Here is a 23957-nt window from a genome sequence, read left to right on the forward strand (position 1 = left end):
CAACTACAGTGGCCTACACAACTCTAATCTTTTACCTCAAATCATCTGAAACATTAACTTAAAATAGTCAGAGGGTACCCGTGAAAACGATGTGCATTTTGCAATTGTTTATGGAATGTTCTATAAACGTTAACCAGACTAAGGAAGTTGACAGTATTTGAAGATCTATGTCCTTATTATTCCTGTTTTGTTTGATTTGTCTATTTCTATCAACTGCTGAGAAAGGAGTATTAAGGTTTTTTGGAAAACAAAACAACAACAACAAAAATAGTCCCCTGTTCCAAGGGACACAAGCTAATTCAAACTGCTCCAAACCCAGAAACAGGGACACCTTAAGGGTGGGGAAGAAGGAAGCTCAGGCCTCGACCCCGCCTACCTTGTCCACGCCCCGCTCCGTGCCGAGCGCGCCTGCGCAGTCCCCTACAGACCCGGAAGCGAATTGCGCAGTGGGGCGGTCACACGGGGGTGAGTAAATTTACGTTTTTGTGGTTTGAATCTTCGCTTCGCGGTTCCGATCCTCCACACCTAGCCCGGGGGTCGCTCCGGACGTTGAAATACCCGTACTTGCCCTTCCCACCCCCGGAGATCCCGGCGCGGCCGTGAGACGTTCCGAGCCCTGGTTGCTCCGCCGCCGGCCGGGGATCCGCATCCGTTTCGGTGTAAAATCACACTGAGGAGGGTCCCCGCTCTGGGCTTTGTGCCCTCGGGCCGTGCAGACTCCGCCTGCCGCGTTGTTTTCCCGCTTAAACAGTTCCCTGACCCCCGCCCGCCTGCCCCGGGTCAAGTCCTCACCCGGGGTCTCTGGCGACATCCCGCCCCTCCCCCCTCAGTGTCGCCCCTGGAGGGCAGCGCGGGCTGCCGGTCCTGTCCTGGGACTCTGAGACCCCACCTCTCTCCAGAGACCCAGGACCTCACGTCTTACTCAGGCTGCGTCCCACCGCCCCGCCGGCCTCCCCGTCGCAGTCTGACCTCCGTGTCGGGAGAGGGGATCCGGGTGTGTCCTGTGATACCCCATGTCCTTCCGTCCCCGGTCCTACCCCCCTGGAAGGTGTGCTCTTCCCGGGCAGCGGGCATCTCTTTCCATCCCTGTGCACGTGTGGGCTAGAGGATCCGGAGAAACAGAGAGCAGTTGCAAGAGAAATAGAAATACTGAGAGGAGAAAAGAAGACTGGCAAAATAGAGGCTGGGGGAGGGACTTGATAAGAGACGCCAGGAGTGAAAGAATAAGCAGGAAAAGTAGCAGAGCAAAAAACTAGAGAAGAGGGGATCTAGGGAGTGAGGGCAAGTTGTGTCTGTTTTAATTTTCTCTCTCCTTCCTGATCACGTCTCATTTTCCTTCTCTGGTTTTTCCTGCACCCCCTGGTCTCTCAACTTTGGAACCCCCAGGCTGCAGCAGTCGGTGGACCTCTTCTTTAGTCTGTCCACACCCACGGCCTTTCGCAGTCATCTCGCTACTTTAAACACCTTGACATCTCCCAATGTCACCTCTCCCCAGATGTCCAGACTCGTGGCTACCTGCTCCAGATCTCCGCTGGGGCCTCTCACAGGCATCTCCACCTTAAAACGTGCAAAAATGACATCCAGCTTCCCCCAAATGTGTCACTTGTCACCTACACTTGTCAAAGCCTCGGTTAAGGGTGACCCCAAACTTCCTCGGACTCCGGTGAACATCTTCGTGTGTTTTTAAAATAAACAAGATAATTCATTATTTCTAAGTGTTTTAACTTATAAAAAAAAAAAAAGTACATTATTAAAACGGGTGAGAGGATACATAGTTTCCAAAATTCTTCCTAATGTGGGAGAAAAAAGAGTTTAAAGACCTGGGACCTCTCTGATCTCATTTCTTGTGTCCTCATACACCTGTTCCAGCCATCCTGGTCCCTCACAGGCACCTGTAAACACCCTTCCTCCCTCAGCTGTTTGTTCTGATATCACTTTCTTGGGGCAACTTTTCTGAGGACACACCCTCACCCCACCCCTGGCCCATAATGCCTGCTCTGAATGTTTCTCTCTGTTTCTGCCCCTTCCTCTGTCTGGATCCAGGTGACAGCTCAGTCCTAGGGGAGAGCAGAGGCACAAGTAACAGGTATGGTGGGCTTGCCTCCTCTAAGCAGGCTCAGCACTGGTTCTGCACTGATGGCTAAGACATTGTGTAAACATCTTGCTTATCCCCTCTCCCCGGAGATCCCCCTCAAATAGCTAGGGTAGAGCCATCATCTAGAAAGTTTAATTGCCTCAGGTGATTCTAATCTGCATCCAGTATTGAGGGCAGACTCTGGGTCATCCATTTCTCAGGGCTGAGACCAGCCCCGCTTCCAAGGGGAGCTGAAGGGACTCTGCTCTGCATCAGGTGTGGTCTCAGGGCAGGGTCTGTGACCTGAACGGGAAGGTCAGTCCAGTCCAGATCCCCCTGCTGCAGCAGAGTGTGGGCTTCACCAGGAGGGGAGGGTGGTAAACTCACCTGTTGGTCTCCATGTAGGAGGTTATTGACCCTCCTGGGGCAGTGGGCAATAGGGACCATCCTTTCCCCAAGGTTTTGTCCTCCCTGTGTGTGTGGTTGTGGCACACGTGCTGATTCTAAGAATTTGACAGCATATTTTCAACACTCAGGATTGATTTCTCAAGACTGATCTTGCCTGAGAAAGAATCCCGGAGAAAGTGGAAAGAAAGAGGCATCCAGAATGGCTCTTTCCCAGGTAACAGTCATGTTCCCAATTGGTGGCTCTGTCCTTTCCTTCCTGAAATGCTGTCCTGAGAATTTGCACATCTCCCCTGACCCTGATGGGTCCTGCCTGACAAGTTCACTCGCCATCACCAAGGGCCTTCCCTCAGTCCCCTCTCATCTCCACACAGATTCCATCTCCCTATGACCCAGGGACTTGGGACTTGTAAAGAGGCTCCATTTGGAGAGCGTTCTAGGAAGGGCTTCACACCAGGCCTGGGTGAGAGACACAGAGTGGGCCCCATGGGGGCAGTGAGGTTGGGAAGCAGGGAAGGTTTAGGTGCCACTCTCTATGCCCTGTGAGCAATTTGTGGACCAGCCTGGAAGAAATTGCACATTTATGTGCTGTATTGATGTGCACAACCAGCTGGAAAATTCTAGAAAAGGAGACGAATTAAGGGAAATCCTGCTCTGCCTGATTTTATAATACATTCAAAGCTAAATAAATTAGGCAGTGTTTTTGGCACAAAAATTTAAATCATTTGGAATTAAATGGGAAGTTCAGAAACAGATATCAGTGATAGAGAATGTTTTATTCCATAATTGGTTTTAAAATATGGAATCGACCTAAATGTCTAATACATGTTAATGAGTTAATAGTAGTAAGAGTAGTAACTCATTTTGTGTGTGTGCATATATATAGTGGCCTTTTATCCAGCTCCATGCTTTTGGCCTTGAACTTGTTGCAAGTTTTCTCAGGAAACTCTTTGTCAACATACTTTTAACGCTGTATCAATTTCTTAACTGTTGGATTTTTAAGGTTCAATTCTGAGGCTCAACTGTCTGGGTTCAGGTGCTGGCTCTGCCACTTATTAGCTTTTTGACCTGAGGTGAGATTTTCAGAGTGTCTGTGACACAGTTGTCTCCTCTGTAACATGAGAACATGTCTCTAAAGGGCTGTTATGTCATTATATTAGGTAATACATGGAAAGCATTTCAGTTAATACCTAGTACATGGGAAACGTTTAAAAACTTATTACATGCTGTTATGGTCATTATTAAACAAGGTTTAGATTCTGACCTTTCTTTGAAGCCACAGTGGACTTTGTCATCCCTGGAAGACCCCGCGTCTGCTCTGGCTCACCTAGAAATTGAATATTACTTGGTGTGTAGAACATAGTATCTGGAACTTCTACATAGACAGACCTTTGTTAAATATTTTTTATTTACATATTTCTTTTATCATCCACAGAAATGTGACTTAGCAGATTTTATATCCTCTGATGAAAAAGTACAATAAAACAAAATTAGGAAAAAAAATTAGGGACATATAACTTGCTTAAAGTTCTCACTTGTGGATCCGTCAGGATACTCACTGCAATCTAAGCACTAGCTAATACCTTTCTCCTCCTTATTTTGTGTGAAGATAAGAATTCTCCCCATGTCCACTTGGTGAGATGTGTTTTCCATTACAGGCACCATTGACATTCAGGGACGTGGCCATAGAATTCTCTCAGGAGGAGTGGGAATGCCTGGACCCTGCTCAGAGAGCTTTGTACAGGGACGTGATGTTGGAGAACTACAGGAACCTGGTCTCCCTGGGTGAGGATACTGTCCCTCCAGAAGTTGTGATCTGTCCTGTGTATATTTGCATTTTCACTTGTGAGTCTCTTGGGAGCTGCTCCCTTGCCTGGGGTAGTTTCAAATCCTGGTTCTTAAGGCAGAGATTGAAGTTGATTGACAAATGAAAAGCTTCATAATGTGACATCTGGACTGTAACCTTCCCTTTCTTCTGATGATCTGCCCACTTCACAATAGATCAGTGGTGGTTCCAGAACTTGAGTGTGCACAAAACCTTATGACCAACTTTTAAAATATCTGATTCCCTGGTTTTACCCCTATGCTTTTGATATACTAGTTCTTGGAAGAGAGTTGGATATCTGCATATTTTAAAAACTCCTTAAGCATTCAGAAGGAGACAGACAGTGGAGACATTTGTGACCCATCTGTAATGTCTTCTCAGCCAAAGAACTGGGATCGTATTCTGGAAAAGCCACAGCACATCATATACCTTTTTTCACATAAGCTGGAATCTCTCTTTCTGAGTGGAATATTATTTCCATTTGTAGAAAGGGAAAGAGGCTTTGTTTGTGGACACTAACGTGAAAATAGCAAAAAAAAAAAAAAAAGCCAGGTGGGTAGGAATGTATCAAAGGTGTGAACACAGGTTAGAGTTCAGATGGGAAAGCCGCACAATTAAATATTGTTTAGGGAACCTCCCAAATGCGAGAGGTCTGTGGAAAAACAAAAGTTTATTTCTTGTGAGTTCTCAAAATTTTTCATTCCCTGCACTTATCACTCTATTCTTCACACATGGAAAAAAAATTCATCCTTCTACTCTCCAGTGGTGCTCTAACTCATGCAGAGACAAAGGCAAAGTCTTTCTCAGGACCTACAATACTCTGTTGTCTTTGCTACATTAACTATGAGGGGCATAGGGACTTCTTTGATATATTAACTATGTATCAAACTTCTTTGGTACCTTAACTATGACTTCTTTGGTACATTAACTATGAGGGGCATAGGGAAAACTTTATATGGCATCCCCTTTGTCCCTTGGTCTCTCCTTGTATACTCCATTCTGAGTCCACACAGATCAGAGCTGAGTTCTCCCTAGCCCTGGCCAAAGGCCTTTTCCAGTTTCTATTCCTTTTTATGTACTTGGAGACCTTCTTGGGAGATGAGAAAACACTAGCTACTCTTCCATTGCATCGCGGCCCTCAGGAAACTGCATGGGGCTATCTTGTGCCTTCTCTGCCTGTTCCTACACCTCAGCCATTTCTTCAGTTTGTCTTTTGCGACACGTCAAGACAGTGTGTAGCAGGGAAATTGTGGGAACTTTCTGAGATATTTACTTGGCAGTATTGTAAAGACATTGTGGTTCTTGGTGGCTCAGGGGTGGTTTGAGCCTATATGTGGTAGACCTGGGCTCCATTTCCAGCCAGTGCACCTCAGTGGAGGCTTGCATGTTGCTGTGATGCTGAACAGGTTTCATCCAAGTTTCCAGATTAAAATGGACTAGGGAGAAAGGCCTAGCAATCTACTTTTGAAAATCAGCCAGTGAAAACCCTACGGATCACAAGGATTCGATTATGTGCACGGGGTCACCATGAGTCAGGGGTGAACTCAACAGCAGCTGACAACAACTGTAAAGGCAGGGGACAGAGAGATCCTCTATCAGATTCCTCAGTCCTAAATGGGGTCCATAACTCAGTTTTTAAGGCATTTAACCTAAGGTTTATGGGCAGAGCCTTTCTCACAATCCCCACGAAATTTGACCCATTTTCTATACTCCCATATCTTGCCTTTTCCAGCTTTTGACTTAGTCTGGAAATACAGAAAAACCTTGGCTCTTCCTGATTTCATTGTGTGATTTTCCCTCTGAAACATGTTTGTGTTTTTTTTTATAAGCCATACTGTCAATTCCTGCCTTTTAATTGCAGAGTTTAATCCATCTACATTTAATGTAATTACTAATAAAGAAGCACTTTTGCTATTTTACTATTTGTTTTCTATATGTTTCTCAGAGTCTACATTTTTGCCTTCTTTTGTGTTAAATGATATTTTCTACTGTACTATTTTGATTCTCTTCTCATTTCCTTTACTATGTGTTTTTCTGTTTTTCAGTTGTTGGCCTGGCGATTACAGTATTTTTACACAAAACATGCACGTTATACATTTTTTTGCCACCACACCCTGTTCCCCACTGAGGTATTTTCGTAAGTGTGCTATGCTAAGTTTTTTCACATGTTGCCATAAAAAAAAATTAACATAGCATACTTACAAATATACCTTGCAGGGGGAGGATGCAGATGGCAGAAAATATATAATAGGCACATTATTTGGATAAAAATATGGCCCAACTAACGTCATGATTTATAATGATCTGCTCTGAATTAATACCAACTTAGTTTTAATGTTGTCGTCGTTGTTAGGTGCCGTTGAGTTGGTTCCAATCGATAGTGACCCTGTGTACCACAAAACGAAGCATTGCCCGGTCCTGAACTATGTTCATGATCGTTATGCTTGAACCTATTGTTGGAGCCACTGTGTCAGTCCATCTTGTTGAGGATTTTCCTCTTTTCCATTTCACCCTGTCCTTTACCAAGCATGATGTCCTTCTCCAGGGACTGATTCCCTCCTGACAACACATCCAAAGTGTGTAAGACACAGTCTCGCGATCCTGGAGCATTCTGATTGTACTTCTTCCAAGACAGATTTGTTCATTCTTTTGGCAGCCCATGGTATGTTCAATATTTTTTGCCAACGCCACAATTCAAAGTCGTCGATTCTTCTTCAGTCTTCTTTATTCGTTGTCCAGCTTTCACATGCAAATTATGCGATTAAAAATACCATGGCTTGGGTTAGGTGCACCTTAGTCTTCAATGTGACATTTTTGCTTTTCAACACTTTAAAGAGGTCTTTTGCACTGATTTGCGCAATGCAGTGTGTCTTTTGATTTCTTGACTGCTGCTTCCATGGCTGTTGATTGTGGACCCAAGTAAAATGAAATCCTTGACAACCTCAATCTCTTCTCCGTTTATCATGATGTTGCTTATTGGTCCAGTGTGAAGATTTTTGTTTTCTTTATGTTTAGGTGTAATCCATACTGAAGGCTGTGGTCTTTGATCTTGATAAGTAAAGTGTTTCTTCTTCACTTCCAGCAAGCAAGCAAGGTTGTGTCATCTGCATAACACAGATTGTTAATGAGTCTTCTTCCAATCCTGATGCCCCATTCTTCTTCATATAGTCCATCTTCTCAGCTTATTTGTTCAGCATACAGATTGAATAGGTATGATAAAAAGATACAGTCCCGATGCATACCTTTCCTGACTTTAAACCATGCAGTATCCCCTTGTTCTGTCTGAACAGCTGCCTCTTGATCCATGTACAGGCTCCTTGTGAGCACAATTAACTGTTCTGGAACTCCCATTCTTCGTAATGTTATCCATCATTTGTTATGATCCACACAGTCGAATGCCTTTGCATAGTCAATAAAACACAGGTAAACATCCTTCTGGTATTCTCTGCTTTCAGCCAGGATCTATCTGACATCACAAATATCCCCGGTTCCATGTCCTCTTCTGAATCCGGCCTGGATTTCTGGCAGTTCCCTGTTGATACACTGCTGCAGCCATTTTTGAAGGCTCTTCAGCAAAATTTTGCATATGTGTGATATTAATGATAATTGTTCCATAATTTCCACATTTAGTTGGATCACCTTTCTTGGGAATAGGCATAAATATGGATCTCTTCCAGTCCGTTGGCCAGATAGTGTCTCTCAGATTTCTTGGCATAGACGAGTGAGCACTTCCAGCGCTGCATCCATTTGGTGAAACATCTCAGTTGGTGTTCCATCAGTTCCTGGAGCCTTGTTTTCTGCCATTGCCTTCAGTGCAGCTTGGGCTTTTTCCTTTAGTACCATCAGTTCCTGATCGAATGCTACCTCTTGAAGTGTTTGAACGTTAACCAATTCTTTTTGGTATAATGACTCTGTGTATTCCTTCCATCTTCTTTTGATGCTCCCTGCATCGTTTAATATTTTCCCCATAGAATCCTTCACTGTTGCAACTTGAGGCTTGAATTTTTTCTTCAGTTCTTTCAGCTTGAGAAATGCCGAGCATGTTCTTCCCTTTTGGTTTTCTATCTCCACCTCTTTGCGCATGTCCTTATACTTTACTTTGTCTTCTCAAGCTGCCCTTTGAAATCTTCTGTTCAGTTCTTTTACTTCGTTTCTTCCTTTTGCTTTAGCTGCTCAATGTTCAAGAGCAAGTTTCAGAGTCTTTTCTGACATTCATTTTGGTCTTTCTTTCCTGTCTTTTTAATGACCTCTTCCTTTCTTCATGTATGATGGATGTCCTTGATGTCATTCCACAACTCATCTGGGCTGTGGTCATTAGTGTTAAATGCATCAAATCTTTTCTTGAGATGGTCTCTAAATTCAGGTGGGATATACTCAAGGTCATAGTTTGGCTCTCGTGGACTTGTTCTAATTTTCTTCAGTTTCAACTTGAACTTGTATATGAGCAATTGATGGTCTGTGCCACAGTCGGGCCCTGGCCTTGTTCTGACTGATGATATTGAGCTTTTCCATCATCTCTTTCCACAGATGTGGTCACTTTGATCCCTGCATATTCCACCTGGCAAGGTCCATATGTGTAGTCACCGTTGATGTTGGTGAAAAAACGTATTTGCAATGGAGAAGTCATTGGCCTTGCAGAATTCTATCATGCGATCTCTGGCATCATATCTATCACTAAGACCATAGTTTCCAACTACTGATCCTTCTACTTTGTTTCCAACTTTTGAATTCCAATCACCAGTAATTACCAATGCATCCCGATTGCATGTTTGATCAATTTCAGACTGCAGAAGCTGGTAAAAATCTTCCAATTCCTTCATCTTTGGCTTTAGTGGTTGGTGCATAAATTTGAATAATAGTCGTATTAACTTGTCTTCCTTGTAGGCATATGGATATCCTATCACTGACAGTGTTGTACTTAGGGATAGATCTTGAAATTTTCTTTTGACAATGAATGCAATGCCACTCTTCTTCAAGTTGTCATTCCCGGCATGGTGGACCATAGGATTGTCTGATTCAGAATGACCAATACCGGTCCATTTCAGCTTACTAATGCCTAGGATATCAATATTTATGCTTTCCATTTCATTTTTGATGATTTCCAATTTTCCTAGATTCATACTAAGTACTTTCTATTTCCAGTTATTAACGGATGTTTACAGCTGTTTCTTCTCATTTTGAGTCATGCCACATTAGCAAATGAAGGTCCTGAAAGCGTGACTCCATCCACTTCATTAAGGTCCACTGTACTTTGAGCAGGCAGCTCTTCCCCAGTCGTCTTTTGAGTGCGTTCCAACCTTGGGGTCTCATTTTCTGGCACAGTATCAGACAGTGTTCTGCTGCTATTGATAAGGTTTTCACTGGCTAATTCTTTTGAAAAGTAGACTGCCAGATCCTTCTTCTAGTCTGCCTTAGTCTGGAAGCTCAGCTGGAACCTGTCCACCATGGGTGATCCTGCTGGTATCTGAATAGTGGTGGCATATCTTCCAGCATCACAGCAACACGCAAGTCCCCACAGTACAACGAACTGACAGATACGTGGGGGAGTTTTAATAGTATACTAAAACTTTTGTTTTGTAGCTCCATCCCTCTCTCACACACACACATCCCTCTCTACATATTGTTATTGTCACAGATTACATCGTTAGGCATCGTGTACTCTCAGCATATGTTTATAAGTATTGTTTTAGGTACTTGTTTTTAAAATTATGTAGGAGAAAAAAATGAGTTATTAATGAAAAATACATTAATATGATTTTACATTTACCGGGTTAGTTACCTTTATGATGATCTTTGTTTTTTTATGTAGATTTCAGTTACACTGTAATGTGCTTTCGTTTCAGCCTGAATGACTCCCTTTAGCTTTTCTTGAAGGGCATGTCCACTAGCAATGAAATCCCTGAGTTTTTATTTATCTGACAATGTCTAATTTCCCCTTCTTATTTCTTCACCCTCCAGCTGGGATCACTGTGTCCCATCAGCTAGTGTGAGAAGATTCATCACTTAACTCCACAGGCAGATTCATGTTTTGACCACTGCATTAACAGCACACCAACAGATCTTCTTTTAGCTACCTTTCCCAATATTTTTATGGCTAAATTGCAGTGAGAGTCAATATTTTTATTGTGGGATGGGTTCGTGAGGCTGTATTATCATTATTATCCTAGTTGTTCGTTGAGACCATATGACTGTTTTATCATGTAAATCCTTCAGCTTATATTGACTCAGACTATCTCCAGAAACATAATGATCTTATCAGATCTATCTTTGTCAATTATAACACATATAAAATATCCCTATGTTGGATCTACTTACTCTGCTCTAATGACAAGGAAGGTCTTGTGTGAAAAATGGTAGTGGCTGGGGACAGTAATTGTGGTGAAAGGTTAAGGAATTCCTTCACGATGCCAACTGAGCCACTTGTTATGTTAGAATATCGGTTAACATTGAAACAAAGAAAAATTTCATACTGCAGTCATTGTAATGTGTGATGTTATAATAGAAGACATCATTGCTTCTCTACAGGATCTAATACTCCATTAGTTCTGAAACTTGAGTATGCATCAGAATCACCTGAAGGACCTTTTCAAGCACAGATTGCTGGGCACCAGCACATAGTCCCTGGTTCAATATGTCTGTGGTGGCATCTGAGAATTTTCATTTCAGATAAGTTCCCCAGTGTTGCTGATGTTGCTGTTTCACTTTGAGCACTGCTGTGTTCTCAGGCCTACTGATCAGAAACGCTGGCCCTGGCACCCAATAATCTGTGCCCCGTTAAGCCATCTAGGTGACTCCGATGCATGAAGAAAGCCTGAGAATCACTGGTTAAATAACATTGAGGAAACACTGCATCCTGGTTAATTAATCTTTACCGAGCAGGTGGACAGAGTTTCAAGGAAGACATTTTAATTTCACTGACCTGTCATTTAATGAAAATCTTTTTTTTTTAATTCCCCGTCCCCAATTCCCCCTGCTCCCGGTAACCACCAATCTTTTGTCTTGATGGATTTGTCTATTTTAGATATGTCATACAAGCACAGTCATACAGTATTTGTCCTTTGGTGTCTCAGTTATTTCTCTTAGCATAATGTTTTCAAGGTTCATTCAGGTGGTAGCATGTATCAGAACTTCATTTCTCTTTATAGGTGAATAATATTCCATTGTATGTACAGTAAAACTTGCAAAAGCCAGAACCTCTGTAAGGCAGAAACCTGTCAGAAGGGGAACTCAAAATTTTTCCACTACTAGAGAATGATAAAGAAGTGGTAGAACTTCACCCTGCCCAAGGCAGAAAACTTGTGAGACCCGGGAAAAATGAGGCAGTCTCATTAAGTTCCAACTCTCAGAGGTTTCACTGTATATACCACATTTTGTTTAGCCTTTCATCTGTTGATGGACGCTTTGGTTGTTTCCACCTTTTGGCTATTTTGAATGATGCTGTAATGAATATTGGTATACATGTGTCTATTTGGGTCACTGTTTACAATTCTTTTTGGTATATAGCTAGGAGTGGTATTGCTGGGCCATGTGTAAGTCTGTGTTTGGAACCGCCGAACTGTTTTCCACAGCAGCTGCACCATTTTACAGTGCTGTCAGCGGGGTACAAGCGTTTCCATTTCTGTACAGCCTCATCCACAGAACTCCCTTTAGCGTTTCTGGTAGGGAACGTCTACTAGTGATCAGCTCTCTCAACTTTTGTTTATCTGAGAATGTCTTCATTTTTATTTCCATTTTGAAGGGTATTTTTGCCAGATACAGAATTCTTGGTTGACAGTTTTTTCATTCAGCACTTTCCATGTCATCCCACTGCCTTCTGGCCTCCATGGTTTCTGAGAAGAGACCAGCTATTAATGTTACTGAGGAGCCCTTGTATGTAACTAGTTGCTTCAGTCTGGCTGCTTTCCGATTGTTTCATTGATTTTGTTTTTTGGATGTATCTTGATTTTGATCTCTTCAAGTTTATCCTGCATAGGATTTGTTGAGCTTCTTAGATATGTAGATTCATGTGTTTCATCATATTTACAAAGTTTTCAGTCATTATATATTAAAATATTCTTTCTGTCCCTTTCTCTTCTCTCCTTCTGGGATTCCCATTATTTATATTTTGGTATGCTTGATGGTGTCCCACAAATCTCCTAGGCTCTGTTCATTTCTCTCCATTATATTTTTCTTTCTGCTCCTAAGACTGTGTAATTTCAATGAACCTGTCTATATATTTGCTAACTCTTTTTTCTTCCTGATCAAATCTGCTATTGAACCTCTCTTGGCAGTTTTTCATTTTAGCTGCTGTTCTTTTGCGCTCCAACATTTATATTTGTGTCCTTTGTATATTTTGTGTTTTTTACTGATATTCTTTATTTGTTGAAACTTTATTCTTCTTTGTTCGTACATGTTTTCCTTTGGCTCTTAGAGCAGGTTGAAAATAATTTATTTAAAGTGTCTACTCCATTGCTTGGGCTTCCTCAAGTAGAATTTCTATTAATTTGGTTTTTCTGGCATGTGGGTGCATACTTTCTTATTGCTTTGCCTGCCTTGTAATTGTGTGTTGCAAGCTGGCATTTTTAATATTATGGCAATTCTGAAAATTAGATTCTACCCCTTCCCCATGGTTTGTTGTTGAATGTTGTGATTACTATTGTTAGTTTATTAACTTCTCTGAGCTAATTTTGTATGGTTTGTTTTCTCTGTCCTGTGTGGCCACTGAAGTCTGTTCATTTAATTGAATCAGCAGTACTCATTTGCAGAAATTACCTAAAACACCTGGAAGAAAAAAAAAAAAAACTCCCACTTTTTGCAGATTGGCTCTTTGTGTGTGTTGGGGAACACCTTAGACACTCAACCAGGAACTCTGCCGCAGCCTTCATCACTTCTGGCTTACACAGAGCCTGACAGTCACTCAGAGGTAAAAGCTTTGGGGCTTCTCAGGTCTTTTTTTACCATGATCCCAAACCTGGGCATACACATGACCTTCTGGAGTCCAAGAAATTATGTGGGAGCTGGAAAATCCCTTATTCCCAAAAGCATTTCATTCCCCAGTTTTTATTCCCAGGCTTTTCATCTGTCTATCATTTATGCCAGGTGTTTTCCTCTGGCCCCAGGTAGAAGGACCTAATACATTTTCTTTAAGTGTTTTCAAAAAATGCTCCCTGGGTAGCATCTTCATCAGATAGATTTCTAAGTTAGGCAAAATAAAGGCATGCCTTTTCATCCAGTTTCAGGGAGCCAGCAGCAGGTGAAAACAAACAGCCATTATTCTCTGAAAATAAGGTTTGTTCTGTCCCCTCCAGTACTATAAACCTATATCAGGTTTGGGGCCTATCATCTTCAAGGGCACTGCTGAGTTGGGGACTAGGAGATGGGAGTCAGGGTAAGTTAAAACTCCACAGAGCTCTTAAATTGATATTCAGGTGACTTTTTCTTGACTAAGCATGTGCTTGGTTGCTGTGAACCTTTGATAAATTTCCAGAATTCTGATGGAGTTGATTCTGATATCGTTCACTAGTTTACTCACTGTTTTTATAGACAGACATACCTTTGGAATACTCAGCCCCATCATTTTTGCTGATGTCACCCATCCCCATTGTTAACCTTTATAATGTTGTGTGATTCTCAAGGTATTTTTCAATTCTCATATTGCGTGCTCCTTCTGGAGTAGAAGTCCTTTCTTTTGTCCTTAGGACAGAATTGTTTAGAATTACACACACTGTAATTTTGTATCCTCATCAAGATGAATTGCACAGTGGCTGCAAGAGTGGGCACAAACATAGCAACAATTGTGAGGATGGTACAGGACTGGGCAGTGTTTCTTTCTGTTGTATATGGGGTCACTATGAGTCAGAACCAACTCAATGGCACCGAAAAACAACAACATAATTTTGTATAATAACAAAAAAAAATAATAGCAGTTGCTTATTATTAACCTGCTGGATTGATCATGGATTACCAAATGTTTTCTTTGTTAATTTTTATTACAATTTACAGGTGATAATTTTTCAGTGTCTATTATGGAGTGTAACAGCAAGTCACTGGTTATTCATGTTGCCAAAAAAGCCTATTCTTGCCGGTTATAGATAGTTTTGCAACAGTTATTTAGAAGGATATTTTGTCATTCTTCCGACAGTGTAATACTAAAATTTTCTAATCTTTCCATTAACATTTTTGCTTTATAATTCTGAATTTCCATTTACCTATTTTATTATTAGGTAAGTTTGTTGTAGATTATTTGTCACGATATCACATAGTGCTATGCTTTAGCTTTTTTGTATTCCATAATTATACATTAAATATGTATTAATGTAACATCTGTTTCTTTTTTCAAATATGAGACACCCGTATGTCTCCTGTGCGCTGGTGTGGGCTTTGGGGTGCTGTGGAAAAAGACCTCTAATTATATGTAATCACCCTTACTTTATTGAGGAATCCTGTACTTCAAAGGTGCTCCTAAACCTTTGAAGGCCATAGGTGAAGTTTCATAGCTTTTCATTAAAAGAACATAAATATTATGTTTCTCAATATAAAATATTTGCCTTCAAACTCAAATTAATATGAATACTGTGATTTTTATGTACCTTTCAGATATCTCTGCTAGATTTGTGATCAAGGAATTACCACCAAAAGATGATAAAGGAGAATTTTATCAACCTGTGATAATGGAAAAACAAGAAAACTATGGTATTGAAGATTTTTACTTCAGTGATGTCTGGGAAAACAAGCATGAAGTCGAGAGTCAGTTGGCACATGATGAACAAAATTACAAAGTAGTAACTATGACCCATAACAAAAATTTCACTGGTATGAGAGGGCAACAACTTAACAAATCCTGGACTAATTTACCACTAAAACTGTGTGTTTCTGAAAGAAAACATGCATATCAATATTGTAAACATAACTCATTTATAAGGAATTTGTTAAGACTAAAATACAGCTTAGGCTATGTAGGAAGAAAATATGGGAAACATTTTAAAACCAATATTGGATTAAGCTTTCAGTCACATCTGGCAGAAATGCAAAGATTTCAAACTGAGGATAAAATGTATGGCTGTAATCAAGTTCAAAGCTCTATCAACAATGGCTCCTCAGTTTCACTTTTTGAAAGAACTCCTCTTAGTGACAAAACCAGCATTTGTAGTAAATATGACAAGGTTATTAAGCATCCTTCATTGCTTACACAACACCAGAAAATACACACTAGAGAAAGTCCTTACAAAGGTAATGAATGCGGAAAGGCTTTTAGGCAATGCTCAATCCTAAACAATCATCGGAGAATTCATTCTGAGCAGAGACCTTACAAATGCAATGAGTGTGGCAAAGCCTTCACCGATCATTCAAATCTTACTCAACACAAGAGAGTTCACACTGGAGAGAAACCTTACAAATGTAATAAATGTGGTAAGGAATTTACCAGACGTTCATACCTGCGGGGTCATGAAAGAATTCATACAGGAGAGAAACCTTACAAATGTAATGACTGTGGCAAAGCCTTTAACCGACTCTCAAACCTCAGGCGGCATCAGAGAATCCATACTGGAAAGAATCCATATAAATGTAATGTATGTGGCAAGGATTTTACCATGCATTCACACCTTTGGGGTCATGAGAGAATTCATGCTGGAGAAAAGACTTTCAAATATAATGACTGTAGAAAAGCCTTTACTGAGCATTCAAACCCTACTCAACATAAGCAAATACATACTGGCAAGAAACCTTACAAATGTAATGAATGTGTTAGGGATTTTCCCACACATTCATACCTTTGGGGTCGTGAGAGAATTCATACTGGAGAGAAACCTTTCAAATGTAATGACTGTGGAAAAGCCTTTACTGAGCATTCAAATCTTACTCAACACAAGAGAATTCACACTGGAGAGAAACCTTACAAATGTAATGAATGTGGTAAGGAATTTACCAGACGTTCATACCTGTGGGGTCATGAGAGAATTCATACAGGAGAGAAACCTTACAAATGTAATGACTGTGGCAAAGCCTTTAACCGACTTTCAAACCTCAGGCGGCATCAGAGAATCCATACTGGAGAGAAGCCATATAGATGTAATATATGTGGCAAGGATTTTACTATACGTTCACACCTTTGGGGTCATGAGAGAATTCATACTGGAGAGAAGCCTTTCAAATGTAATGACTGTGGAAAAGCCTTTACTGAGCGTTCAACCCTTACTCAACATAGAAGAATCCATACTGGCGAGAAACCTTACAAATGTAATGAGTGTGGTAAGGATTTTCCCACACGCTCACACCTTTGGGGTCATAAGAGAATTCATACTGGAGAGAAGCCTTACAAATGTGACGTATGTGGTAAAGCCTTTACTGAGAGTTCAAATCTTACTCAACATAAGAGAATCCATTCTGGAGAGAAACCATATAAATGTAATATATGTGACAAGGCCTTTAGTCAAAATTCAAGCCTTACCGTTCATCGGAGAATTCATACTGGGGAGAAACCTTACAAATGTAAAGAATGTGGCAAAGCATTTAAGCAGTACTCAAGCCTCACTAGACATCAGAATATACATCCTGAAGAGAAACCACACAAATGTAATGTATGTGGTAGGGCTTTTATCAAACGTTCACACCTTTGGGATCATGAGAGAACGCATAATGGAGAGAAACTCTACAAATGTGTTCTATGTAGTAAGGCCTTTAGGCAATGGTCTGACCTCAAGATTCACCAAAAACTTCATACTGGAGAGAAACCTCACAAATGCAATGAGTGTGGTAAATCGTTTAACCAGTTTTCACAATGGACCAAACATCAGATAATTCATTCTAGAGGGAACTAAATCTCTGGTCCTTTTCAAAGATTAATCAACCTCAGATATTAAATTCTGCAGAGTAATTACAAGTCGAAATCATTTAATAGTCATGAGGTATCGAGTGTCAAAGGAACAAGGATGTCTGTAGAAAGGTTCAGTTATATTCAGTCTATAAAATATTAATTGAGGTTTCTCTAAAAAGCTACATTATTATTGATGCCAGTCAGCAGGAGGTGTGAAATGTATTAATTTTATGCCTTCATCATAGATATTTTATGTGCCGTCATGATGTTTTCCTGAAAGGGAGAGGGCCTACTTTATTAGGTAGTGTTCATTCACATCCATGTTCCTTGGTAAAAATAAGGACTTTGAATTTTAAAATACAATATTGTATAAATGAGAATGACACTCTGGAGAGGGGAAGAGAGCAGATATAAAACTGTAATCTTAATCATCATATTTAATATGTTCAGGGTCCCATTCTACAAGTTTGTTGGTATGTGGAGGGCCACTGTGGATTATCAGGAAGGACTGCTCTGCCAGCTGGCCATGAAACAGAAAGAACAGGCCAGAACGTTGAGAGGCTGAGCTTTTTATTGCAGCACCATTATAAAATACCAGGGATTGCTTATCTGGTAGAGTAATAGAAGGGAAATGATGGTCACTCTCTCGTTTGAAAGGAAATAGCTGTTGTGTATCAAAGATTAATGAAAAAATTATATTGGTAACTGAAGAGAGTAGTTATCAGGGAGCAGAAATGAATCAAAAGAATCAGAATACAGTACATATGTGGAATTCACATAACCACTGATACGCATTTTGCTACCATTTAGAATGTATTAGCACTCATTTTAATTAATAAAATTTAATCGTTTTTCATTAGCCTGAATTGTTTTTCTTCTATCAGGTCTATCCCACATCACTAAGGTACTTCATAAGCAGTACAATTTAGGCTCTCCATGGTAGAATCAAACACTATACAATTTTGGGAATATACATAATTTGCACCTGAGTTATTGTCTCCACACTCTGTCCCTTGGATATTTATGTGGCTGTAATAAAATTTTGCAATTTTAGATTCTGCCCTCCTAACATCTATATCACTGTTCGTGAATATGACCATAAAGTTATATTTCTACAAGGCCCTTTTTTTCTTGTGGAAATATACACATCAAAATGTAGTCAATGTGCCAGCACAACTTCCACATTTACAACTTAATGACATTGATTACATTTTCATGTTGTGCCACTATTATCCTTTTCCAAAATATTCCACCATCATTAACATAAACTCAGTGCCCCCAAACAGTCACCCTTTCCTTCCCTCTCCCTTCCGTGGTAACAATAATCTTTGGTTTCTATATTTTGCCTATTTTCATGTAAGTGAGATCACTACAGTATTTGTCCTTTTTGCAGCATTTCACTCAGCATAATGTTTTCAAAGTTCATGTTGTGGCAATATATGAGAACTTATTTTCTCTTCATGGCTCTGTAATACTCCATTGTGTGTATATACCACATTTTGCTTATATACGTATTTGTTGAAGGACATTTTGGTTGTTTCCACCATTGGGCAATTGTAAAAAGTGCTGCAATGTACACTGGTATACAGGTTTATGTCCCTGCTTTCGTATCTTCTGGGTATATACCTAGGAATGGAATTGTTGGATTGTATGGTAGTTCCATGTTCGACTTTTTGAGGAACTGCCAAAATGTTTTCCACTGTGGCTACCATTTTACATTCCCACCAGCAATACTTAAGGGTGCCAGTTTCTCCACAACCTCACCAATTTTGTTGAGGGTTTTATCCATATAACAAGGATTGAGAAACTACAGACCCATGGGTCAGATTTGGTCTGTGGCCTGTTTTTGTCAAGCATGTGAGATGAAGTGGTTTTAACTTTTTTTTCATTATGATAAAAATAAAAAACGTTTGCCAATTCAACAGGTTTTAACATTTTTAAAGGATTACGAGAAAACATTACGAAGTAGAAACTATATGTGGCCTCCAAAGCCTAATGATTATCTGTCACTTTACAAAGTGTGCCAAACCTTGCTACCGGACATTATTTTAGATAACAATTTGCAACTCAGTACAATGAAGAAAATGTGGGCTTCACTTCAAATATGAATCAGCCATATATCTATTACTGATAAAAATATGTGTCTTTCCATGCGTATAAAATACTCTAGGTATATACCCAAGAGACTTGAAAGCAGTGACACAAAAAGATACATGTACACCAGTGTTCATTGCAGTGCTGTTCCCAATAGCCAAAAGATGGACACAACTGAAATGTCCATCAACCAAAATGTCCATCAACTAATGAATAAAGAAAATGTGGTACATACATAAAGTGAAATACTACTCAGTCATAAAGAGAAATGAAGTCTTGATACATAGTACAACATGGATGAACCTTAAAAGCATGTTGAGTGAGATAAGTCAGTCACAAAAGGACATACGCTACTTGTATGAAAAACAAGAATACGCAAATGTATAGAGACTGTCATGGATTGAGCTGTGTACCCCCAAAATACCTGTCAACTTGGCTAGATAATGATTCCCTTGTATGATTGTATGACTATCTACCATTTTATCTTCTAATGTGATTTCCATGTGTGTTGTATACCCTGTTACTATGATGCAATAAGATGGATTAGTGGCAGTTATATTGATGAGGTCTACAAGATTAGATAGTGTCTTAAGCCAATCTCTTTTAAGAGATAAGTGAGCAGAGAGACAGGACCTCATACCATCAAGAAAGCAGCGCTGGGAGCAGAGCGCGTCCTTTGGACCTAAGGTTCCTGTACTGAGATGCTCCCAGACCAGTGGAAGACTGATGCGTCACAGTGACTTTCCTCCAGAGCCAACAGAGAGAAAGCTTTACCCTGGAGCTGACACCCTGAATTTGGACTTGTAGCCTACTCAATTGTGAGAGAATAAACTTCTCCTTGTTAAAGCCATCCACTTGCGGTATTTCTGTTATAGCAGCACTAGATGACTAAGAGACCAAACTATCTTGGTGGTTACCAGGCATGGGAGGGACGGGGAAAGGGAGAGTCATTGCTTAGGAAGCAGTGAATTTGTTATGGTGATGGGAGGTTTGACAACGATTTATGGGTGATGGTTGCATGATTAATGTAATTGATATCACTAAATTGTATAACTCAAAAATGTTGAATTGCTAAATGCGTTGTGTACATTTTTACCACAAAAATATATAAAATACTCCCCTCTGTTTAAAGATAATAAATACTAAATGAAACTCTTAATGTGAAACTTCGAAAAGATTCAGATATGAGAAAATATTTTAAAATGGAATCTGAAAGGCTAGGAATCTTGTAGTTTGAATAAAATAGCAGAGAGATGAGTATGAACCTGGAAATGATATTAGAACACTTCAAAACTACAGAAAGTACCAAGATATATTTGAACTTGACAAACACTGAAACCCATAGTGTCTTCCTGCCATCTAGAATGCTCAACTTGAAAATAATTTTCCGTTAAATGTTACTTCTCTAACTTTCAAAGGGAAAATGTTAGTTACTGTAGAGTTCGCTCCAACTCATGGCAGCGACCTTAGCTATAACAGAACAAAATGTTGCCCCCTGCTGCATCTCACTGTAATCAAGATTTTAGGAATATTTTCAGTAGAGACGGTTGCTGTCTCCATTAAACTCATCATACATTGAGATTTAACAAAGAAGAAATAGTTCAATTGCTCCTCAAATACAGTGTTTCTGCACAGAATTAGAAAATCTGATTAACTCTGCTAGACTCATCAATGTATGGAGGTTTATAGAAACAGCAAATTCTGAAAATTTTTTGGTGATTTTATAGAGAAGATTTTATAGCAAATTGATTTCTACATTATAATCTTAAGCACATTAAACATTGAAGTTTCATTACTGCTTGAACTAAACATCAACCAATGTAAGGATTACATTGATTTACTTTGGAAGCAGCCAGGGATTTGTGTAGGGTCTAGGACATCAGTCTTTCTTCACAAGCTCATTCCTCTTGTATGGCTTTGGCTTGGCACTTGTTTCTACCTGCAATGCAATGGGTTTCTTTTTTATATGGCCTTTCTGGCCCTGGGTTTGTAATTCCGACAAAAATGACTGGTTGGGCTGCAGTCTGCCCTGTGGTTGGTCTATTTTACACACTTTAGAGGGATTGGTTGATTTTCTATTCAAATAATGGCCTGAAAATCCACCCAATAGGATTGAGTGACTTGTGGTCCATATTGGGGACTGGTCAGTTCATGGTTCTGCTGGGAGGGCCACACTTTGAAATTGACAAACAGTTTGCTTATATAAGTGGCTAACCTCTCAGGTTTGTTATAGGGAGAGAGGAGGAGGGGACCTACTAAAGGTCAAGGGCTGTAACACTGCAGATGATGAGGATCCCAGAAGGGACCTGTCTACAGAGCCCACAAAGGGGCCTGGCAGCAGAGAGCCAGTGGTGAGAGGCCTAGAATGAGGACTGGTGACAGCCGGTGGCAGAGCCAGAGGTGATGGCAGAAAGCTGCTGCTAGGAAAGCAACTAAGACAGCTGAGCAGGCTGCTACACCGGCCATGAGTTGGGACAGTTACCAGTGGAGAGGCTGAAGGCTGAGAGGTGTGCATGGCCGAGAGGATGTGTGCATGGCCAAGAGGGGCTTGCTGGTTTACATGGCCAAGACAGCCTGCTTGCTAGCATGGTAGACAGGGGCCTGATAGCATGGCAGCAAGCAGGTAAAGAGCTGTCCTGGTTGGAAGCTGTCCTGCGCTGATGAAAATTAGGGATGTTCTCTCCACTCCAGGAGAGCCTTCCAGACCTTGCCTATGCGCTTCCTGATTCTGAGGTATACCTGTTACTTCCCTAATAAACCACATAACTGTGAGTATGGTTTGTGAGTTCTGTGTGGGCCATTGCAACAAATCATCAAACCCAGCAGAGAAGTACAGAGTGCCATAGGGGGAACGGCTGGTGTCAGAAATGGTGAAAAAGTTCAAGAGTGGAGGTATGTCTGACCTCCACCTCGTAGGAACCAGCTTTGTGCTGATCCTGATTCTTGTCCCCCATGAAGTCAGATGATTCCTCAGGTCACATCTCACTACCCAAAACCTATTGCCATTGAGTCAATTCTGATTCATGGTGATCCTGAGTGTTACAGAGTATAACTGCTCCATAGGGTTTGCTTGGCTGTAATCTTTATGGAAACAGATTGCCATGCCTTAATTCTGCGATGCCACTGGGTGGGCTTTAACTGCCAACCTTTTAGGTTAGTAGTTGAGCACAAACTATTTGTACCACCCAGGGACCTCATTTCTACCCCGGGAAGATCTTTTTTTCCAGTCATGAGAGCTTACCCAGATTTCTGACATGTTCGTTCCCTTACAGATTCTGCGTGTCAGACTGAAATTGAAAATACTTACCTGACTCCTTCCTGTTGCCAGAACAATGGGCTCAGTTGATGGGCTTGACAGCAGCCGTTGAGTGTGGGAGGGAGGAAGCCAGAGCCTGATATGCAGGTTTGTGATTCTGTGACCTCCCAACTCTCCCATAAAACTGTAATTATCATTTGATCTGTAGCATCAATGACAGTGCTTGCTTGAGGAGCAGAGAAAATTTCTGAAAAGCTCTTTTTCTCAAATGCGAATTCCCAGAAATTGGGAGAAGTTCTCCCCTTTCCATAATCTTAGGAAGCAGACAGGGGCTTACAGGGAGAGAAGGGAAAATGCTGAGGTCTGAACCATGAGAGATTAGCAGAGAAGCACGTGGGTTTCTCTGGGTTCTGTGCTTCCCTGGGAAGTTCTTAATCCCCAAATATCTACTTACCTGATTTTCCTCAGAGCCCTGAGCTACATTATTATTTTATTATGGTCAGAAAATGCTACATCATAAAGAAACCAGGAGGAATTAACAATAGCAAAAGAGAAAAGAACATGTCAAGAATCAATGTTAAAATTTGTTAAAGACCAAGTTGTCCAATTCAGTTCAAATTAATTTGAAAACATACATATATATATATGACGGCACCAACAGTTAAACACTCACCTACTATCTAAAAGGTTAGCAATTCAAAACCTCCCAGAGACACCTATGGAGCAGTTCTACTCAGCCCACATGGGATTGCCATGAGTCAGAAAGGACTCAATGGAAACTAACAACATATGTATACCCGTTAAAAAACTGTTGCCGTCTATAAACCAAACCAAACCCAAATATGTTGTCATTGTGTCGATTCTGACTGGTGGCAACCCTATAGGACAGAGTAAAACTATCCTAGAGAGTTTCCAAGAGTGGCTAGTGGATTCAAAGTGCTGACCTTTTGATTAGCAGCTGAGCTCTTAACCATTGCACCTCCAGGTCTCCATATGATATATATATATCCAGAAAACCATATGATATATATATATATCCAGAAAACCAAACCAGTTGCCATTGAGTTCATTCTGACTCATGTTCACCCCACGTATGTCAGAGTACAACTGTGCTCCGTAGAGTTTTCAATGTCTGATTTTTTGGAAGTAGATAATCAGACAGTTCTTCCAAGGAGCCTCAAGGTGGACTTGAACCACCAACCTTTCAATTAGTAGTGAGTGCATTAATCATTTGTACTACCCAGTGACTCCTATGTACCTATGTGTATATATATATATGTGTGTGTGTATTATCTGTTGTTGTTAGGTGTCATCGAGTCAGTTCTGACTCATAAAGACCTTATGTACCACAAAATGAAACACTGCCCAGTCCTGCGCCACACTCACAATCATTGTTATGCTTGAGCCCATTGTTGCAGCGCTGTGTCAATCCATCTCGTTGATGGTCTTCCTCTTTTCCACTAACCCTGCACTTTACCAAGCCTGATGTCCTTCCCCAGGGACTGATTCC

At 40.7% G+C, this 23957-nt stretch overlaps 1 protein-coding gene and 1 pseudogene across 1 annotated transcript; both read left to right on the top strand.

The window, feature by feature from the left end:
- Positions 1-339: 339 nt before the first annotated feature.
- Positions 340-22002, top strand: ZNF761 (zinc finger protein 761). The gene is given in 5 exon segments (XM_010586601.3): positions 340-465; positions 2611-2696; positions 4138-4264; positions 14880-17011; positions 17013-22002. Coding segments are annotated over 4 exon segments (2343 nt in total). The 5' UTR covers positions 340-465; positions 2611-2681; the 3' UTR covers positions 17082-22002.
- The window catches only part of LOC104845569 (zinc finger protein 160-like), a 28329-nt pseudogene continuing 26149 nt past the window's right edge, over positions 21778-23957 (top strand).

This window comes from Loxodonta africana, chromosome 11 (assembly GCF_030014295.1).
Source record: "Loxodonta africana isolate mLoxAfr1 chromosome 11, mLoxAfr1.hap2, whole genome shotgun sequence".
NCBI classification, from domain to species: Eukaryota; Metazoa; Chordata; class Mammalia; order Proboscidea; family Elephantidae; genus Loxodonta; species Loxodonta africana.